The sequence below is a fragment of the Pygocentrus nattereri genome, chromosome 11, assembly GCF_015220715.1.
Source record: "Pygocentrus nattereri isolate fPygNat1 chromosome 11, fPygNat1.pri, whole genome shotgun sequence".
In the NCBI taxonomy this organism is placed as follows: domain Eukaryota; kingdom Metazoa; phylum Chordata; class Actinopteri; order Characiformes; family Serrasalmidae; genus Pygocentrus; species Pygocentrus nattereri.
In genome coordinates this window covers 26734613-26756873 of record NC_051221.1, presented here as the reverse complement: position 1 = coordinate 26756873, position 22261 = coordinate 26734613, and the positions used below count along the sequence as shown (strand labels likewise).

The window sequence follows — 22261 nt, the reverse complement described above, 5'->3', positions numbered from 1 at the left end:
AGTCATCTGCTGAGTTGAAGAACATCACTGTGCTAAGCTGTTGGTTGGTTGCCATGGTATTGCAGCAAGGCAGTTCTCTCAAAATATCGCTCTTCTCTGTGATAGTGTCAGTGTATCAACTATGAATGCAAAACAAAACAGAGTGGGTAAACTCATAATGGGCATTTTATGCATCGTATTATAAAAAGTACAATGAACTGTATAAAATCCATGCATATAAATAAAAACAAACAATTTGCATGGTCTTCCTTGACAAAATAGCACAGCAATTAAGTTTCTCATACATTCTCAAGATGAGGCATAAACTATACATTCATAAAAACAAATCATGTTGCACAACACCCTTTAACATCTATTTTTAAATAGAAAATGTAAAACCTCATATCTCTGTGTAACGTAATATAAACAAACAGTTAAAATGTTCGACTGGAAAATTGTTGTTTACACCATAGAGGTTTGTGGTGTTGGTAACACAGAGAAAATGACAAACGATGAAATACTGTACTAAACTCAAACATATACTCCCTTTACTGAAAGAAAAAAAGGCACAAAATTTCCTTTTTATGAAAGGACAGTGAAGGAAATGCCCAACTTTATAGACCCTTCTGCACACAGCCATAGTTATGATCTGTTTATATACAGTAAATGCTTGACCTATCAGTAGAGGGTGGATGAAAGGCACAGCTGTGTAGCCTCTGGACTGTTACCTTTATCTTTAACTGCATGTCTGCACTCTCAGTGTTTTCTCCATTCAGGGGTCTGCATGCAAACCAGATGCTATATGATATATGAACACTAGAGGTATAATTACAATCTGCTTTTGTAAATGAAGACATATTTAGTGTGTAGAAATGGTAGTAGGGTGAAGCCATGATGATTGGCGGATGCCGTCAACTGATGCTATTTTGTCACGATGCTCAAGCTACTTTACAAGTGCTGTAGATGGGCCTATACTACAATTTATATAACATTCTTACTACAAATCATTGATCGTGATATGATAGTGCAGTTGGCTAAATTCTGTTTACTAACATTGATGCAGTCTTAAGCTCTTTAAAGTTGGCTAAAAGTACAAACCTTTAGTGTATGTCTGAAATAATTTAATACATTGAGAAAATAATCCAAATCAAGTATTATAGTAAATTGTTGATTAAGGTTTACAATAGTTTAAGAAGAGGTATTGTTGTATCAACTCCTTCAAACCTGTGATACATAAAAAGCAATGCTTTTCAGTGGTTTCTTCCTGCTCCATTTGTGAGATGATAAGAATCAGTTAAAACATACAGTGACCTAAATTATAATGCTGAAATGAACTACAAGTAGTATGACTCCTGAGAGTATTGCAGTTTACTCGATTTCACCAGTAGTTGCTCACCAACGGTTGCCCTGGAATTGTGCACACAATTAAGTTATATATAGCCTACTGGCTGGCTCTGCAGTATTTTGGAAGCATATGAAGAGTTTTTTGAAAATCTCTAAAAATGAGGCTTTGTGGAGCAACGTTTCCGCATTTTCACGTCTGTCTCAGTCCACTGGCAAGATAAAATTAAATCCAAACTAACTGACTATTTAACCACAATTAAATGAAAAGTGCACCAGGAGAATAGAGTGTATTTGCATGAAAGAGGAAATTAGAACAGGAAGGTAAGGAGTCTTATCTGTGCTTCATTATGCTGGCTCTTTGGAGTCTCTCCTGTGCAGTGCTGGTCTCCTTAGTGCCACTCCATGTGCTCTCTTCTGCTGTCTGGTCACTTTGAACTGCTCTCCAGATAGCCATACAGCTGTGAGGTATGAGGCAAGCATGCACAGAGTGCATCTGTGTCTTGTTTATCAGTTCTGTGGTCCTCTAATACCATATATTTGCCAAACATTGGCATTACAGACACATAGAGTAACTGGTGCTAAACTAGCATATTTCAGGAGATGACTAAGGAGAAATCCCTTTTCAGCTGGAATCTTGCTGCTTGCCCTATAATATGCTGCACTTTATGTCAGTCAATCAGTGCGTGTACAGCGTCTCTAGGCTGTCCTCACTCCTCTCATCTGCTCTAATGTGCTCTGTAACCCCAGAATCCATGGTTTCTTCAGCTTCCACTGCCCCTCTCTTTTTCAGCATGTTCTCTATCCAGTTCCCACTGCTGTGGGTTCTCCCTGGGGATGAGCTAGGGACGGCTGAAGTGGATGAGGTGTGGACCTTCATGTTTTTGCCAGAGGTGATGAGCTCTCCGTATCCCTGCTGGTGGGCAAAGGCGTAGGCAGAGCGGCGAGAGCTGGTCCTGCGCACGCGCCTGAGGTTCTGCTCCTGGGGGCCTTGCCTCCTGGTGGCTTGCTGGAGCAAACGCACCTGCAAGGAGAACAGAGTAGGTATTAAGGGTGTAAATACCCAGCCTAACAACAATTCAATGCAATTACAATTCTTTAAGAAGCGATTCAATGAAACTCAAATTTCTTTGTGATTAAATTTTTTTCCTGAATATGCAAATGTCTCTGGTGGACTGACAAAGATCAGAGACCACCCTTCATTTATTTAATTTCCAGTCAGTCATTAATACAAGTTATGCATTTTTCAGAATCATGAAAATGTAGTGTGTCCACCCTCTGTCTTTATTACTGCTTCCATTCTTTTGCAGTTTTTTAAAGAAATCTGCAGAGATATTTTTCTACACCTCCAGAGTTCAGTCTTAGAAGTCGGTTGGATTTTCTGCTTCTCATGATTCCAAACATATTCAGTGATGTTAAAGTTTGGGCACTGTGGTGGTCAGTCCATTGTTCTGAGAACACCAACAGTTTCTATACTTGATTTGTAATTTTTTCTTTTTGTCTATTTTTTTCTCTCAGTAAGAGATTCTTGACAGCTACACATCTTTTCAGACTCATAGCACTGAGTTGTCTTATCACAGTTGAAGAAATGCCTGCAGATTTTTAGTGGAGCTTTATTTTCTTCTCTCTCACAAAAATAAATGTGCTGTTTATCTGATCTGTGACTACTTTAGTGGCTTATTGTTGTTGTGAATCACAATTTCTCTGTATCTTTTGTTGGTAAACAGTTTTGGAAACTTACTTTTTCCAATTATTATCCTTTGACTCTCATTTTGCAAGTGGATCCTTTTACATTTAATCTCATCAAAAATATCTAGAAAAATAAGTAACTTGTACTTAATGGTCGTTTAGACTGGCAATTAAACAAATGAAGGGTGGTCTCTGACTTGTGTACAGTACAGTTTTTTTGTTATTCTTTTTGTCTAGCCTGAGAATTTTATTTTGAATTTGAGCATATACTCATTTTCAAATCTTCAAGTGTACACATACTGAATATTATTACAATCGAATACTCAAAATCTATGCAGATGAAATATCACATCCATTACCTATTATAAACATCTAAAATACAGAATACTAATGCAAGTGAAAACAGCCTGACAGATGTTGAAATGGTTAAAAAAATAAATAAAAATCACAGAATATCAGGATATCCACCTCATTAAATATTCTACACGGTGATTTTTATTCTAATACTTGCTTTGTCAGTCTGTGTAGGATGGAGGTCTGTCTTGAGGAAGCGCATGGCCACCACCGGCATTATACACACCACTGTGGTGAGCAGAATGACAAGCCACACACTCTTCTGATTCAGAGCGTTCCGCGCTGTGCCTGGAACGAATCACAAATGACACATGACAGATGCCTTGGGAGGTCTCCAGTAATCAGCAAGCTAGTGGTGTAAATATGGAAATAATAAACAGGATACACCTAAATTAGTCAGCTTTCACTGTTGCTGCACTTACCAACAAAAGGGAACTGGCTTGGAAATATTCTGAAGATGCCATCACTGTTCATTGCAAACAGTATAGCAAAGTATACAGCCAGGCTACCCCATATAAAAAAGTGGTTCACTGCAGTCCAGTAGTTTGTGTCAAGCCCGATCTGAAATAAAAATAATTTCTATAAAATTGGCAGACACCCAACAACCAAAGACTTTTTCCAGTACAACTGAATGGCTTATGTTTTAGACACTGTTCATGAGCCATAATACATCTAAAAGACAGAATAATGCACATGTTGCTGCTGGTCCAACAAAACCTTTTGTCTCCACTTTTGAAGTTTTTCTATTTTCAACATAGTTTGAAAATGCATGCTGCTCTTTACATTGTGTGTACATTTCATGATGAATGGACAATAGAAATGGCCCAGAATGACTCTGAAAAAAAGTACATTAGGTTAGGTGTGTTTTCACTTCTCCTGTAAAGTTACCATTTTGGAGATATGAGGTTGTGTTCTGACAGCAGCGATATAATGCTTCTCCACAGATTACTTTTATAAATGAAAAAGGGTCATTGAAAATAAACAGTTACCTGGACACTAACTACGATGACCAGTGAGGTTGCTATAGTAACAGCGAAGGACTGCTGATCGGAGATGTGGGATCCGTCATCTCTCACAGCACAGAGGAAGGCCCCATATGGGATAAAGAAGAGGATAAATGAGGTGCAGACTCCCTGCAGTGTACAGGTGAAGAACTTACGTTTGTTAAATAAAAGGTTAAGCTGCCCAGGTCTGTACAGGTTTGGGTAGCGCAGACTGTACTGCTCATTCACGTCCTGTTGGAAACAATGGAGATGTTTTGAGAATTATTCATTTTTCCTGATGGCTTTCACATTCGGGAGCTTTGCTTTCTCACCTGGTCAAACACACCCATAGCAAGAACAGGCAGTGAGGTGTAGACTATGTTGAATAGAGTGATGAACCACTGGTCATACACGGTCTTAGATAAGAAACAGAGTAAAAATGATTAGGCCCAATAAGCAAAATAAGAAATGTATTATGCTTAACTATAATGTATGTTGTTAATGAACAGAGCTTTTATTTTTAGACAAATTATTATTTCGGAATAATTTTGGAAAATTTCTATCGGCCTATTCATGAACAAAAAATGGGAGTTACAAGGTTCTGATGGTTGTCTGATTGTTTGCAAATTGTGATTCTGTTGTAAAGATTGTTGTTCATGGTATTTGGAGCTTACCTGAGCAGAGAAACCACACAGAAAGCCAAACCAGAAGTGCACCAGCGTAAAGGCAAAGTTCTTGTAGAAGAAGTAGCAGAGGAAGTTGCACATGCGGTGATAGGACCAACGGCCATGGACCAATAAGAGGCGCTGGAGGTAGCGGAACTGTGCAAAGGAGTAGTCTGAGGCCAACACAGCTTGCATGCCCTCTTGCCCACTGATGCCCACACCAATGTGAGCTGCTGGATTAAGCAGAAGTTCAACACACAAAAAGTCACAGTAGATATAGGTCATTTTTAATGAAAATCTGACTTCTGAATACACTGATATTTCAGAACACTGTCTTGTCCAGCATAGGCTTGGAAAAAAACTGAGATTTTTCTGTTCAACAATGCAATTGCAGTTATATGATTATTCTCTATGAATTAAGCTCCATGCCTTTTTTGCCAGGCTCAACCATTTATTTTGGGTTTAGGATTAAACACTGAACAGTGTGCCAGACTACAAGTTCACAAGCACCTACTAGGTTAAATTTGCCTCATTAAAACTTAAGACAACATGGAACAATGTAGGATATAATTGAAACTGCAGCCCTTTCACTCTCTCAAATTGTGATTTCAGTATAAGAATTATTAACAGAAGCTGTGTGTGGACAGTTTGTCATGGACTTCAATTTCCCTCTCATTTCATATCATGACTTCAGCTATTGCCAAAAAACATGAATATATAGCAACAATGAATTTTAAAAATGTAACTAATAACCATTCTGAAATGTGGCTATACTCTTACAGTATTAATGTCTAATGTCAATGTGCATAATCAGTAAAATCTTACTCTTGATCATACTGACGTCATTGGCTCCATCCCCAATGGCCAGGGTCACAGCTCTTTTGTGTCTCTTGACCAGCTCTACCACCTGAGCCTTCTGCAGAGGAGTGACCCTACAGCAGATTACAGTCTTACACAGGCATGCCACATCCAACAGAATCTGCTCAAGGTCAGCCTCCAGCGCATGGGCCTGCAGGTGGGAGATCAGATGGATCCTAAATGCCATGTTATCAGTAAATAGCTAGCTTACCACAAAGCAAGTATAGTGCTTAAACATGTAGCCACATAGACAACAAAGAGATGAAATGTTTGCAATTTTAATGCAATATAGGTTTTACTCATATAAAGATTTGATATGAGGTCATAGAAAGGCTAAACAAACAAAATGTTATAGGACTAGACACATTATCCATCAGCTCCTGAACTAGCCTTTAGTTAGCTGTACACAAACTATTCCAGTGTGCTTCTTTTTTCTGTAAGGAATCCATTCAATTTCACTCTGATCATTCAGAAAAGGTACACCATCCATCCATCCATCCATCATCTTCCGCTTCTCCGGGGTTCGGGTCGCGGGGGCAGCATCCTAAGCAATGAGGCCCAGACCTCCCTTTCCCTAGCCACTTCCACTTGCTCCCTGGGGGGGATTCCGAGGTGTTCCCAGGCAAGCTGGGCGATATAGTCACGCCAGCGTGTCCTGGGTCTTCCCCGGGGTCTCCTCCCCGGTGGACTTGCCTGTGACACCTCCCAAGGGAGGCGTCCAGGAGGCATCCTAACAAGATGCCCGAACCACCTCAACTGGCTCCTCTCGACGTGGAGAAGCAGCGGCTCTACTCCGAGTCCCTCCCGGATGACCGAACTTCTCACCCTATCTCTAAGGGAGAGTCCAGACACCCTGCGGAGGAAACTCATTTCGGCCGCTTGTATTCGCGATCTCGTTCTTTCGGTCATTAACCAAAGCTCATGACCATAGGTGAGGGTGGGAACGTAGATCGACCAGTAAATCGAGAGCCTTGCCTTATGGCTCAGCTCTTTCTTTACCACAACAGACCGTTAAAGAGCCTGCATCACTGCTGACCCAGCACCAATCCGCCTGTCAATCTCCCGCTCCCTTGTACCATCACTCGTGAACAAGACCCCGAGATAATTAAACTCCTCCACTTGAGGCAAGAGCTCATCCCCGACCCAGAGAGGGCTCTCCACCCTTTCTCGCCTGAGAACTATGGCCTCGGATTTGGAGGTACTGATCCCCATCCTGGCCGCTTCACACTCGGTTGTAAACCGATCCAGCGAAAGCTGAAGTTCACGGCCTGATGTCCCCAATAGGACCACATCATCTGCAAACAGCAGCGATGTGACCTTGAGGTCACCAAACCGGACACCCTCCATCCCCCAGTTCAGCACCCATACTCTTTTAATATGGAGCATCTGTGAGCCTGAAGAGTACATTTTCTTTTCAATTTTAAAATCTTTGTCTTTGAATTTCAAATGAAATCTATTCTGGGAATGCAAACAGACATCGGAATCATTTTCAATTCAATAAAGTTTGAAAAGGATTTGCAAATAATCGTATTCTGTTTCTATTTATGTTTTACACAACGTCCCGACTTCATTGGAATTGGGGTTGTACATTTTACAAAGTTTACTGCATTTTTAGCCCTACAGAAACAAGTGTTCTGTTTCTCTGTATTGCTAATGCAGGTTGATGTATTCCCAATTTCTACATTTTATAAATGTTTATATATCAACATCAGTACCATCAGCAGCAGACATGTGCATGAAAAAAATGGACATCTTTTTCTTGGTCTAGCTGCAGTACACCACCCAGCAGTAGTCACACCAAACAGCATAGGGCTCCTTACCAAACTATGTCCATTGATGATCAAAGCACATTCTGCAATGATGGTTTCCTCAAACACAGAGTCACTGGCATACATATCCGTTTTTCCAACATCCTGGCTACTGCTAAATCTCTCTCTGCTGGGACCCATGATCCTCTCTTTGGCATTTCTGAGCATGAAACAATAGCAAAGGTTTTAAACACATTCTAAATGAAACACAAAATAAACACATTCAGAAAAACTAGATAAAATACAGAATATATGGCAAATTGCTGATTAAATGAATACACGTTTAGCTAAATATACAGTTTAAACAGTTTTTACCTGAGTAGCAGAGACACTATAAATGTAAACATGAATAACCTTTTATTAGAAATGCTTGGTTTTACAGGCAAGAAAATGTATTGTTTGTAAATTATGTTTCTTTGAATTTGCTGGTAAACGACACAACTCAGTTAAGATATCCAAATCATGCTGTGTGCTGTGGTAGTCAGGTATAAGTGTTCACCTGTAGCCAAGAAACTAAGTTAAACCTGATACTTGATACAGCATTGAAGGGATTGTTTTAAATCCAGTAATATGAAGACCATTCAATCAGCAGACCATGTGCATTGCATGTGAAGCCTGATTATTAACATTCTTAATAATTAACTGAGTGTAAGCTGTTACTTGAGCTCTTGCTGAACTTCCAGCATGGTGTGACTTGAGATAATGAACACCTCGTTCATATCATCTCTCAGCATGTTGCAGGAGTAACCAATGTTCATTGCTGTCTCTGCAAACATAGAAGACACAGCTATGGGGAAACAGCTATGCTACCTTAAGCAATAAAAGTGTACAAAAGTGTACAAAGTCACATTGGGATCTACAGTTATACCTTCATTCTATATACACAAAGAAATACTGAATTTTACTCTTAGATTAGAAATTCACTCCAATGATCAAATTTACTCCTATTAGAAATTCACTGTTCATTTACTGTTCATTCTTCTTTACAATGCAGTAATACAAACCACATCGACACTTAATACTGTCCGATTTTACCAGCTAAACAATTTGGTAGTCAGGCACTATTGCATACCATCCATCACCACTTCTCACCTAGTTTGTCTCCAGTGAGGACCCAAATTTTGATATTGGCCAGGGTCAAACAGCTAATAGTTTCTGGTACTCCTTCTTGTAGTTTGTCCTCTATGGCTGTGGCTCCAAGAAGCTTCAGAGAGAAAAGAGACAAGAAACATATTCCACTGTTCCAACACACTCATACTGCCAACACATCCAAGTAATGTATATATAGTCTACTACACATTCATCTGCACTTAAATTATGTTCAACATGCACACACACACACACACATACACTATGCAGATCCACATACTGCACACCCACCCACACACCCACCCACTCACGCTGCCCATGCATCTGCTCTCACCATCAGGCCCTGCTCCACCTCCTCATACAGAGCTCCCAGTCTTTCCTCTCTGTTCTCCAGTGCTGCACTGGCAAACAGCAGTTTCTTCATCCACTCATCAAACATGTCCTCATCCAGATCTTTATAGGCCAGTGCCAACGTCCTCAGACCCTCACCAGCAAACTCCTACAGCAAGCACACATTGAATAAAAGGATTGAAACATTCCAAATGAAACTTACAAATTAATTATCTCCTGTTAAATATTAGATGCTATGGTTTTTGTGTCCTGGCTGCCTTTTCAAGGAGAAACACATTCTTTCTGCATTTTCATGTGCATATCTCCAGATGGCAATAAATTTTTTAGGCACAGAAATCGGTAGTACATCTACCTGGATTAGCATTAAAGTGAAATAAAACATCAATTTGAAGAGGGTTAAAAATACAGTAAAATGAACGAAATGCAGATATTTCTGTACAGTAGCCCAGCATCAACTAAACATTCTGCCCTTCTGGTGTAATACTTATACTTATGTAATACTATCAATACTTATCTGCCAATACCAAAACAATTCCAATATGATCATTCAGCTCTAAAAATAATCTTAAAGCAAAAAACGAAACCTTTTTGCTTTTCAAAATTGGTTCATGTTCAACTATCATAAAATATTCAAACAAAACAAATGACAGCTGGCATTTTCAAATAGGGAAAATAAATAAAAGCTGAAAAAGTTATCACAAGGGTGTCAGCAATTAGCTTGTTCTGTGTCTTGTTTTTTATCGGCTCATTAGAGCACAGTTCATGTCCATCTTTTGCTTCTGCAACATCAAAAATATTCTCCAGTAAAGTGAATGGAGTCTGATTGCTCTGTGAGAAACCACAGCGTGGAATAAATAAGAGACACTGATTGACACAGTGAGTGAATACAGACACCACTGTGCTTAGCCAGGTCTTAAATTTATTTTTAGCATAAGCTGTTTCATGAGAAGCCCAGTGTAAATGTACAGAAAGTTGCTGATTTTAGACAAGAACAGACACTTACAAACTATCTTCAAGAAAAATCAATAAGATAACAATAAGTTAATCCGCTACACAGTGTTCAGCAGGCTGAAACAGAAGAAGGCATTAGGATGAACTCACGTTTAGATGTTCTGAGGTAGTGTACATAAGCTCTTCATTGGCGGGCTCTAGCCTGTCAAAGATTATTGTGTCTGCTCCTTTAGAGTAAAGTTTCAGCTGCCCCTTTGGATTTCTCACTGCACAAAAGACAAATGACCACAATATTCTAATTGTATTTAAAAACTTAAATTTAATACAATACTGTAATGTACTTTTTAAATGTAATTTTGGACCATTTCAATCGGCCTGTTGCTCATGAAGTGTAAATACGATGTTAATGGCAGATTTTTAAAGTGGTGTACAACACAGGCGTCCAATATTATTTGCAAAGGGCCAGGGTGGCTGCAGGTTTTCATTCCAACTCAGCAGGAACTCACATGACCAGTCACTTGAAGACTGACCAATTGATCAAAGAAGTAGAATCAGGTGTACTTCTGCTTGTTTGGAATGAAACACTGTAGCAACACTGGCCCTTTGCAGATAAGATTGAACACTCGTGGTGTATAAGGTTATGATATGACAATGACAGTATGTTAAGCCTTGCCTGTTAAACTTGCATAGAAATATTAAAATACATCTAATTAATGAAAATGCTACTGTGTATTTGGATAAATTAAACATGGCTCACCAATAACACTCATTCTCTTGCGGACATTGTTAAAATCCAGTATGGCCAGGAGCTGGTAGGTGACAGGCTGGCCCATCTCATACAGAGTAATGGTCTCTGGTGTTCTGGCTCGAAATACGAATCCAAAGTTGCGAGCTGCCGTGACTAAAGCTCCTTCATCTGGAGATTGAGCCTGATATACCAGCTCCCCTGGGACAGATTGCAGTGGGACAGGTTTCAAAAAGAGTTCAGGAGATCGAACAGGCCAACTTTGTCCTGTTCTAACAGTGATTCCAAAGATAGATCTGATGCCTCATGAAAACCTCTGAACAGCACAGGAACCGATTAACACTAAATGAAAAGAAAAACAACACTGTTGCCTTTAATGTGTACCTTCGCTCCTCTCTTCAGGCATGACTGTGTGACACAGAGCAAGCAGTCTGAAAAATTCCTGCACCAAAGGCTCCTCCAACTTAATAGCCTCCACGAGGCTGCTGTCATGGAAACGAAACTTCCTGTCCATCAGTGGGTTGAAGGAGAAATCCACACATGGTGTTTTCTGGGCAGTGAGAGTAAGAGAGAGGTGTGACTCAGTAACCCTTCATCAGTTCCCTAGTTCTAAAAATGTTTCAGGCAATTCTTGCAGACATTATGGCCCATTTGAATACTACCTCTGTAATATCCACTTTGTGTCCAAACTCATCGTAAACATCACCTACACACAAATGAAAAACCAGTTAGTGCAATAAAGCAGCAACAACATCATTGTAAAAAAGGTGTTATATTATGCTTGTGAATCTATGAAAATTATGGGGAGCATATTCTCACCATAAGTATTTCCATTGATGGAGCATTTACTGAAGACCATAATGTTCTGGGTGAGTGTGCCTGTTTTGTCTGAGAAAATGAACTCAACTTGGCCCAGCTCCTCATTCAGGGTGGTGGTTCGAGCTTCAGCTGGAGTGTCCTTACGACTGTAGTACATTTTCCGATCCCAGTTTATGAAGTAGCTGTGGCCTAGACGTAGGACCTCAACACTACACAGAACAACAGATCAGGTTAGCAGTTAAAATGATAGATTTTCTTTCCATCCATAGGGGTCAACAGTTAATTATGTAATTACATTTACTTACACAGTGAATTATGTAATGTAATGTAATGGATTTACAGTCTGTATGCAAAGATTGGAGGCTGCATTTTAAACTTTTTCCTTGTTTATTCTGATGTTAAATGTGAATGTTTAAAAAAATCTGCATAATTCAATGGTTGAAATGTGAATAAAGTTATTCAGAGTGGTTTGAAGTGAAATGGTTCACTGTAGAGAAACCGACTCTGATTTCTTTGCAGTGATGTGTAATAGGAACCAGGGGTCATCATGTCTATAATATAAATACAGCTATTTTATTAACTATCCAAAACCACCAGTGAACCTGTAAGTGCCCTCTTTATATGTAATATAAAAAATGTCTCAGGAATCAGGAACCGTATTTGTAACTATTTAATGTGATGACTTTTTGCAATGTAGCTTTTAAAGGCACATCACTAACATTATCAAAGTCAAATCATAACAAATATCTACTATTCTGATAGAAGTGATATCAAAGTGAGATCTGCTTGCTTTAGTGGGCATTTGTATGTAGGGGCCAGCTTGTGGTGTGTAATCACAATGTATGACATTAATGTTAAGCTCAAGTTTAAACATGGATAATTAAAGCTTTTAACCAGCATTGTGGTAACATATTCTTTCACTTACATGTCGTAGTTTTACAGCGAGTCCCTCAGAAAAGACTAACAATTAAAGCTTTTTTCTGAATATTCCTGGAGGAATCTGATGAGGGCAGCGTCCAGAAGTTTTGTATTATTAAGTAAATTAATCTTTCTTTTAAGAAGCTTATAACAACAACAACAACAACAACTGTGATTTGGGTGTAGCAGATGCTGTAGATCATCTTGAAAAGTTAACAGACTAGAGAATAGTCCATTGTGAGAGAAATAATATTGTAATAAAAACCTGAAGATTTACACAGAATATGTACTATACAAGAGTGGCAAATATTTGTATTGTTTTTGTTATTTGCCACTTGTCATATTTGTCAAAATATTTTATTATTTTAAACAGACATTTTGCCTTACCTTTAGGCCTCTCCCCCTTGTAAATATCTAAGAAAGGGTTGCAACAGCCTGTTGCACCTATTGCGTTTTTGTCATCAGCAGCTATAGCAACTGCAATTTCTAAGGGTTAACTGTGATGATCTAAAGCAGGGGTGCAAACTCCGGTCCTGGAGGGCTGGTGTCCAGCACAGTTTGGTGATCTACCGCTCAGCCACACCTGATTATACTCATCTGTTAATTGGCAGGTTTAATGGGTGTGTGAGTAGGGAAACCTCCAAACTGAGCTAAACACCAGCCCTCCAATACTGGAGTTGTGCATTCCTGATCTAAAGCAAGCTGCCTTTAACTATGATCACATAATGGTTTACAAAGTGTCAGAACTGCTGTGCTGTACACTATGAGCAAATCTCACCTCACATAAAGAGAGATGGGAACAACAGTGTTGAGAATGATGATGTAAGACCAGAAAGTGAGGAATCCAGAAAACACAGCACTGCTTAGGAGTTCGTCCCATAGCAAGTACGCCCAGAAGTTTCTGCCCACTCTCTGTTCCCAGATAGTGTTCCCAATAGCCAGGATGATCCCCATGCAGATGAGAAATCCAAAAATCTAGAAAACAAAGTATCTACAATTACACTTTCTTTACTGTTCTTACATTTTCGTATAAGAACATGTCTCAGCTTGCATCCTCCCTCAGAAACCAGCAATAACCCTTCCTGTAAAATACTTGTTTATTGTTTCTTTTCAGCAGCAGCTTTTAGTTTCTCTCGCAGACATAACATGACCTCATGCTTAACAGTATGAGTAATTCACATGCAGACATGAAGACAAAACCCAGCATGAAAAGTGAAAGAGAAGACATACTCACCCACAGTACCAAAGTGTTCATCAGCCTGTCAATGCTGGTCCTTTTGAATTTTGTCCTCCCACAGTTCTGCATCAGCTTGGTTTGGAGCCCTTATAATAACAAAGGCCGGGTTGAAACATACAAACAACAGCATGCAATTTAAAATGTGCACAATGCATCTGCAGCTAAGCCGGTTCGGGGACAAATAAAGGCACAGAGAGTAACATCCATTTATAGCCATTAAATATTAAACATATGGCTGAAGGACAACATAACTGTGAAACATTTTTCGCTCAGCTCAGTAGAAGGGTAGCCAAGCAATCAACTTCAATAAAGCCATTTTGCTTACGGTTACTTAAAGGATGACAAAAAGGAAATGTACCAGCAAAGATGACCATGCCAAAGCACCACTCAGTGTTTCTGAGCATACAGCCTCTCAGCAGCATTTTCTCGTTGTCCAGAGAATACTTATTGTCCTTCCAGTACAGAGTCCCAATGAATTTGTCCAGCTTATTATTGGGAGGCTCACATACAACTTCTCCTGAAGATACAACAGCATGGAAGGAAACAAAAAGGTTTGAAGTTAAAACACCATTTTTTTATTAAATGTGTTTTCCCCATCCTACATATGTGTGGTTTCTGTCAAGAAACACCTACTCTATCATTTAAAAGTTTGGAATCATTTGTCATACTAAAGATAGTTGTAAGACTGATATTATTTCAGGTTTTTGAGAGCAACAATAAATTATTAAATGATAGGTAGATAAATAGATAAATGATAAGACATTTTGTGCTCTGCTAAGAATTCAAGCCAGATTAATATTTTTAAATAAGCAAAAAAAAATGTAATAAGCTATAAAATTATACAACTCATTATAGCCATGAGCTGACAATTCCTAATGCCAATTTCCAAAACAAAAACAGTTAAGGCCTAACAAGTTAATTAAGGTCTGAGACTTTACAAGTTGAAGGGTGTACAGACTTTTGTACATTTTTATGTTCAACTGTATAACCATATTACACAATGTGTATAGTGATGCTCATATTTTTTGTATCATCAAACATAAACACATACATGCACACATAGATACAACTGCACATGTGAATACACACAACTGAGCATTAGTAATACATAAAAGAACTATATGTACAGCTTTTCGGCGTTTTCATGTCCTCGCTACTTTAAGTGATAATGCTCTGAACTGACCTTTAAAAAAACAGCATAGTCTGCAATCAAAATGTCTGTTTCATATTTAGGACCTTAAGGCCTCTAATTTACAGCTCACAGCAGAAATGTATTCTTCTTCAAACTCAAGAGGACACTCAGAAACTGATTGCTGCAGCTCCTTCAGACCAACCCAAGGTTACAACTGCCAACATTGGAGACAAGCACAACAATTAATCCAATCAATGTGGCGTGTTTTATGTGAACTCATGTTGAGTACTTGTTTGTGATGACAGAGCACTATTCATGTTGTTGAAATAGCTTTACCATTGAAATCCGCAAGCTTAGCAACGTCTGCTCCAAGGTCTGAGGTTACAGTCAAAGCCTGGCGCACCTTCAAGTTTGTCTCTCTGTTAGAAGCAAAATCCAGAGACAAGCTTTTTAAGGCAATGGACTATTGAGACTATAATAATTATAAAGCAGATGCTGTTAGAACATTCAATTCTTCCTGCTCATTATCCCATTTTAAACAAGAAGAAATATAACAGGGATTTCTTTAGCCCCTAGAAATTCATGAACCACCAACTGGTCAACACTTCTATTAGACTACCCACCCATGTCACTTAAACTCATTACTTCACATTGTTTTCTACTGCTTGCTGCTGATTGATAAGCCTTTGGATGTGGACATCTGTCCTACAGACATGCCCTTACCCATCTAACTCTGCTGTCTCGATATAGCACAGCCCATAAGGCTCACTGCTGGAAAGCAGGAGCACGTCAGCCTGTCCAGACCACAGAGGAGAGAGGAGAGAGTGAACAAATCAATCAAACACTAAGAACACTGCTGAGAGTCTTCTTCATAGCAATTCGAGAGTCCTTGGTGGCCCGCATAAATGTTACAGTAATAGTAAGCCCAGACACTATTTGATTTCATTTATATTTTAAGCAGCAGGGAATATAATGTAAAATATTAAAAATGTTGACACCAAACTAGAGTGTTACATTATACATCTAGTAAAGTTTGAAAAAATATAAAAAACTGCTAAAAAAAACAGCTGATTTTACATTTATGATCCTTCTGAGAGGTAGTCAGACGTTCCTCTTCTACATAACACAGTTGGCATTGTAATTGTCACATAAGGAAGTTTAAGGGCTATTAAACTCATCAGTTCAGTGTTATTGTGGCAGATAAAAAATAGTTTAGCAGGTCAATAACACATTGACAACTCCTGAAAGGACCATTTTGAATGAACAAGCAGATTAAATAACTCTTACCAACAAAACAGATTAGAGACTCAGACTAAAGCTAGTTAATGTTATGGACAACATTAGATATGTCAGTATGGATACAATTTAGATTTGTCATCTTTTACAGGAGGTATTTCAGCAAACCTCCAAGAATGCAAAAGATTGCACGAATATAGGAGTATTAACATTTATCTTCAAGCAAAACCTTTGAATCACACAGTGATTCACAACTGTCCAGTCTTGTTTAATCTGATTCATTTATTAAGCTTGCAGCAATGTCAGCAGCTAAGCTAAGAAAAGCTAACTTAGCTAGCTAACTGATCTCCACAGGCCACTCTAAATTCATCAGGCCATACATTTGACACCTTTGACGACACTGCGTTTGCTAGATTATCTTTCACTCACTTTGTCACTCAGAGTCAGAAAAAGTGAGACTGTTCAAGTGGGAGCACAGAGTTCTTTAGAAGAATCTTTATGTGGAGATTCTTTAAACTTTAAAATCATTCTTGAAACTCTTCTCAGTTATAAAATTTGTTCTTTAAGATTCTGAAAGGCTCTTTAGGAAATCAGAAATCGTTTTTTTTGACACAAGCTTTAGCCAAGATTAGAATTGTCCAATTTACTTTGAAAGGGAAGAAACTCCATAGACCCTGGAAAGTTATTCATAGAGCCTGATTTCATAAATGCATGTTTGCCCACAAAACCAGCACTAACCTAACTAGAAAGCAATCACAGATATGTTTTCATAGCACTTTGAAAGTTTCAGCCTTGAAATGAAAGCCTAATGAAAATTCACTGAAAACTGAAAATGAAAAATGAAAGGTTAAATGAAACTTACAGCAACAAACTGGTTGTTCTCAAGTTTTATAATGTCACCAACTCTAACATTCATCCATTTTTCTTTTTGAATCCTGTAGAAAAAATAGAGGCAACAGATGTCTTCTATCCAACTCCATCATGCTTTTTCTTTATATCTTATGCAGAAAAGTAAAGAACACGGCCAAACACTATAAAGAACGATTACTTACTTTCCCTTGATGAGTACCTGAGACTGGCGAGTGTTGACTTGTTGATCACTTTTATGGCGGAACTGAAATACAAAGAGCACCAGACAGAGTAAGATTAGAGAACTGAGCTGAACTACAGTGAGAACTGACTGCTCGTCTGTGATAAAGCTATAGAGGGTAAAGCAGTTCTCCCAAATCATTCACAAATGTACTGCAATCACAGTCTGGCTGTGTAGCTTTTAAATTGTATTTTTGTAGCGTTCTGATGAATTTGGCAGGAGAGGGGCTGAATGGGCCTGTGAGCATCTCAATTGATTTATTAACTGATAATGATAATTTCTTAATGCTTTCTAAGCACAGCAGTCCAACTCCTTTCATTTACAATAGGGGAAGTTTACAAGATGAAGTATAACAGCAAGTATTGTAATCAGAATTGTAAAGAAGGTAATTGATATGTTGAATGCTGTCACTAGGCTTGTTGCTTATCATGCGAACAGCAGAGATCCACAAATGCAGGATTTCTCAATCCCAGTCCTAGGGACCCCATGGTCTGCACATTCTTTTTTTCCCCTCATCTAGAGCAGGCATGTCAAACTGAGGACCTTCATGGCCAAAGTGTTGCAGCTATTAGTGTTTAACCTCATCTAACACTCTGAATTCAGTTCATTAAGGCCTTGCTGATTAGCTGATGAGCTGAATCAGGTGTGTGTAATGAAGCACCGTGCTGAAATGTGCAGTGTTTGGGCCCATAAGGACTGCAGTCTGACACGTGATACAGAATAATTAACAAGGCCCATGTGTGCTGGGTCAGGTTTGCTAGATAAGAGTTCGGGGTCCCCAGGTCCCCAACATTGGGACTCCTGCAGTAATTTATGATTTTCAAGTGGAAAGCAAAAATATTAAGCACATCCAAGTAATATTTTGAGGACAAGCTTATTAAAGCATTATTCAGGAAATCCTAATCCTAACTGAATCTGGGTCATTTTCTTTTTCTTTAGCCCATCTGTCTTTTACATTGACAACTTGCATACAAACAATGAAATCCACAATATGATATTACTTAGTATGTTAGCATGCAGAATAGATGCTTACATAGTCATCAGTAGCATCTTTTACAGCGGTGATAGTCAGTACCAATACCAAAGGCACAATGGTAGTGAACCAGGACAGAGAGGAGATCTCTGGAATTAACTGCAAACACAAAAGCAACATCATTTCAGCTGTACTATAAATGTAACAGCTACTATATGAAACAGAAAAAAAACTTTATATGACTTTCTTATTTAGTTCTTTATTCTAGTTGTGAGGGAATAATATACAGTAGGCGCTGATGTCCAGCATAATTTGGTGATTTCTCTGCTCAAACTAGAAATACACCGACACTACTTTCTCCTTCCTGATACAGATACCTGATCCTCAAGTATCTGCCAATACCAATAACAGTCCTAACTCTAGGTAACCTAGGTACTCAATAGGTGCCGAATCATTTTGATATTTATCATTCTACTTTTTAAAGGTTTTATTTTGGTACAAGCAGTGTTCTGTGTCACAAATAAAAATACTAAGCCTAAATAAATAGCATTTGCATTTTGTACACTGTAAAAATACTGCAATGTTTTTAAACTTAAACAGTAAGTAACTCCATTGTGAGTTCATCAAACTTCTGATATTAAGGTTACTGAAGAATAATTTGTTTTACATTCTGTTGGACTCAAATGACCTCAATATTCAGTTAACCAGGTTATAATTTTAAAAATGATCCTTTTTTAAAGCTAAAATGGTGTAGCATTTTAACTACAACTTGTCTCAAGTGTAATATTACTGCACACCACAGACATGTTTGCTTCAGTTAAGCTCACTAATTAGCCCTATACCTAAAATGAGAAATCACAAAACTGTGCAGTGAACCAATCTCCCAGAACTCACTACTGTAATTCTAATAAAAATGGCACAGTCTGTAAAAAACTCCTAGATTTACCTGTAGAATCAGCAGTACTAAGAAGTAAGCATTGGCAAACCGCTGAAACTGCTCAAACAGGTTTATGGGTAGAAAGGTGTAGAACGTATACTTTGCTGTCTTGATGTGATTGTCCTGAGGAAGAACATCACATTACAATAATTCACTCACAACACACAACTGTATTGCACACAACTGCGACATTAATTTATGATGGTTCTGTCACTTTTGCTTATCTGATGCATTATTTCAAATGCACAGGAATAAAGACCCCTTGAATCATCAGCATCTAATCGCTGGCTTTTTATTCATCATAGAGATTGAAAACAATAATTTACATCTGTCTATAAATCACTAAATCTAAATCAATCACTGCATTTATTGTCTTTATTGTAAGGAAACAGTTACTTACAGCATAAGTGAACCTTTCGTTGTAGTCACGGTCGTTGGCTTTAACATGGCGTTCTTCCTCTTAAATAAAACAGACAGTTGTTCAAAAAAATGGCACATGATTAAAATTTCAAGAACATGTTCATAAAGTTCCAAACAATTTCATGTCAAGCAGAAGATACACTGTACCCAATGCATTCTTAAATAGTTCTTCAAAACTTTAGTGCAGGTAGTCTCACAGTATTTCACATCTAATCCTGTAGAGGTTGTTTGTATACTGGTGGATGCATTTGCACTTTATCAGTATTTCACCTAATTCAGTTACACTGCAGTGCGAAAAGGTGAGGGCCGAGGAATTCAATACCAGGTTCAATACTATCAGAGCAGCTACAGTCAGTTTCTGTTTTGTTGCTATAAATTCCTCTACACCAGCCATATGAAAGGGATAAACCCTGCTCAGTCCAGAGTCAGCAATGTTTATACATTTTAAAACCTTTTCACTTTTTTCATCACAAGCATCAAGTCATAACCAGCGTAGCATAGCAGATCTCCTCACAATTGTATGGCAGCAGCACAAATCCAGAGACTGCTGGTGAAAAACATCTTAACCCTCTGATATTACTGAATGCTTCGAAGAGCAGCAGGGAAAAATACGAAAAAAGAACCCTGTTGTCATTCCTACCCACAGTCTAATTTGCATGTTGACAAATGGCATGTGGTTAGAACATGAATCCGTGTGAAAAGAAATACACCAGCTTTTTTTTATTTTTTATTTTTTTACCAAATCTCTGTCTGCTGTCTGGAGCTATATTGCATTACTATGCACAATCTTTTCAGTGTGTTTCCTTTTACTTAGAATTTGAAACAAGTACCCACTGGTTTCTTTATAGGGTGTTTTCAGGGTTTTCTTTTCTTGTAGTTCAGAATTACTATTCAGAATTATGGTCTGTGGTCATTAGGGGTGTAACAATTCATATATTTTCTAGTACAAAAAAATTTTAAATTCTGAGGTCAAGATTTAAATGTTGCATTTTGTGTTAATGTTTTATTTCATAGAGGTCTCATTCCATGCTATGCAGTTTGTGCTGAATAAAAAAAAATCTAACTGAAGTCCAATAGAAGGCGCCTGCCACACCACTAAATACCACACTGTACAATCTAATGGTGAAATCCATTCACTGGAATAAGAGAAGAAAACTATTTTCATTAGTTATGCTGAAAGAAACATATTGAGTGTGTTCAACAATTTTGCCTTTTTGAGTTCATGAAGCTGCAGTGTTTAATTTAGTACAGTCCTGTTTGCAGTTTTAAGTAAAATCACTGTTCATAATAGATTTACTGACACTGAATTATAACTGAAACTGAAATTTATGGTTGATGATGGACAAATACAACATTTAATATTCAATTTCTAAAAAAGCATTCAGTCTTTCTATTAATTTGCATTTTTAGATTTGCTTTCAAAATAACTTCTAAGTGTCTTGCAGGCAAAAGCAGTCAAACACCAAATCTCTTCAGCACCAGGTAATAATGCTTATTTTATAAGAGAACTGGTGCAGAATGGCTGATAAAGTGAGTGTAAAGCACAGCATGTGTGCATTTTCTGCATGCTTCAAGTGGCATGCCTGTCAACTCCAGCAATGCAGATGACTCAAATATTATTTCAGTGTCACGGCTGCACTGAGTGTGGTACATCACCCAAAAAACATCTGCTCAGTGGTCGTCCCTTTCCACTTGAAAAGGCAGAGTGTGGGGTTCATAAACTACAGCAACATATAAGCTACAGTCAGTAATCGCAAGTGTACCTGTATGGTAGGTGATTCTGATAAAATGGCCACTAAGTGTAAGTACAAGTAGAAGATGGGAGCGGTGAGTCGAACACACCCAGAATTCTAGACATTCAAGTGTACATTATTAACCGTAAAAGTTTCAGATTCCATGTTCTTTCTAAAAATCTTATATTTTAGTTTTAGTTAAGAATTCAATATCAGATGGTATGACACAGAATCAAAATAATACATTTCAAAATAACGTTCAAATTCAATGGCATGCAACAAAAATGAACATTCAAACATTCAAAACTCCAGAAATAAATCAGAGACAGGTTCAGTTTATATATATAGATTATAGCAGTACAGCTTTAAATTTCAATACAAACTTCAAACATTCATTTGTTCTATTTTTTCAACTCTGCACTGAAATTATTACACCCCTGTTTAATGTGCTAAATATGTGGTTCACAGTGATTAGGTTAAAATGCTTGAGTATTCCTTCAAGCAGTGCTTAACCAGAGATACAGACGAAGAATTACTTTTAGAGACCTCGCTATCATCCTTTCCCAGCCCTCTTTTCATACCCTTCTATCCTCTCTTCTCCACTCCCACTCCCATATTCCCTTGCAGGTCTACCTTGTCCAGGCGCTTTGGAGCGCGGGTTCCAGAATCCTCTCCACGGTACTAACATCCACAGCCATCTCTGCGCCATTGCCTGTCTGCACTGTCATTCTTATACAGAACAAACAGGGTTCATACATCAATAAACCAATACAGGTTATGCTGAGCAGAACAGGCCAATTTCCATGGTAAATCACTAATGGGAAACTAATGGGAAGAGGTGCATATCTATGACCTCATACACTTTAATTTAGTTACGGGAAATAATTCCATATATCATGAAATGTCAAATCTCACTAAGACTTGATTTTGGTACAATTCAGCATTATTTCTAA

At 38.2% G+C, this 22261-nt stretch overlaps 1 protein-coding gene across 6 annotated transcripts in view; it reads right to left on the bottom strand.

Annotated features, from left to right (window-relative positions):
* Positions 1-147: 147 nt before the first annotated feature.
* Positions 148-22261, bottom strand: part of atp8b4 (ATPase phospholipid transporting 8B4) — a 29188-nt gene continuing 7074 nt past the window's right edge. For 3 of the 6 annotated variants that reach the window (XM_017708297.2, XM_017708298.2, XM_017708304.2), the window contains 26 exons: positions 19556-19614; positions 19165-19278; positions 18279-18377; positions 17208-17269; positions 17018-17090; positions 15643-15713; positions 15256-15338; positions 14146-14304; positions 13785-13873; positions 13329-13525; positions 11633-11841; positions 11476-11519; positions 11198-11363; positions 10826-11014; positions 10219-10334; positions 9101-9265; positions 8770-8881; positions 8338-8443; positions 7690-7837; positions 5837-6020; positions 5021-5244; positions 4679-4762; positions 4353-4598; positions 3786-3924; positions 3521-3651; positions 148-2344 (listed from right to left, as the gene is read on the bottom strand). In XM_017708297.2, coding sequence (XP_017563786.1) covers positions 2000-2344; positions 3521-3651; positions 3786-3924; positions 4353-4598; positions 4679-4762; positions 5021-5244; positions 5837-6020; positions 7690-7837; positions 8338-8443; positions 8770-8881; positions 9101-9265; positions 10219-10334; positions 10826-11014; positions 11198-11363; positions 11476-11519; positions 11633-11841; positions 13329-13525; positions 13785-13873; positions 14146-14304; positions 15256-15338; positions 15643-15713; positions 17018-17090; positions 17208-17269; positions 18279-18377; positions 19165-19278; positions 19556-19614 — 3614 coding nt within the window. In that variant the 3' untranslated portion in view covers positions 148-1999. Of the gene's footprint in view, positions 2345-3520; positions 3652-3785; positions 3925-4352; positions 4599-4678; positions 4763-5020; positions 5245-5836; positions 6021-7689; positions 7838-8337; positions 8444-8769; positions 8882-9100; positions 9266-10218; positions 10335-10825; positions 11015-11197; positions 11364-11475; positions 11520-11632; positions 11842-13328; positions 13526-13784; positions 13874-14145; positions 14305-15255; positions 15339-15642; positions 15714-17017; positions 17091-17207; positions 17270-18278; positions 18378-19164; positions 19279-19555; positions 19615-21941; positions 22038-22261 lie in introns of all 6 variants that reach the window. The other 3 variants (XM_017708302.2, XM_017708301.2, XM_017708299.2) reach the window with 2 other exon arrangements.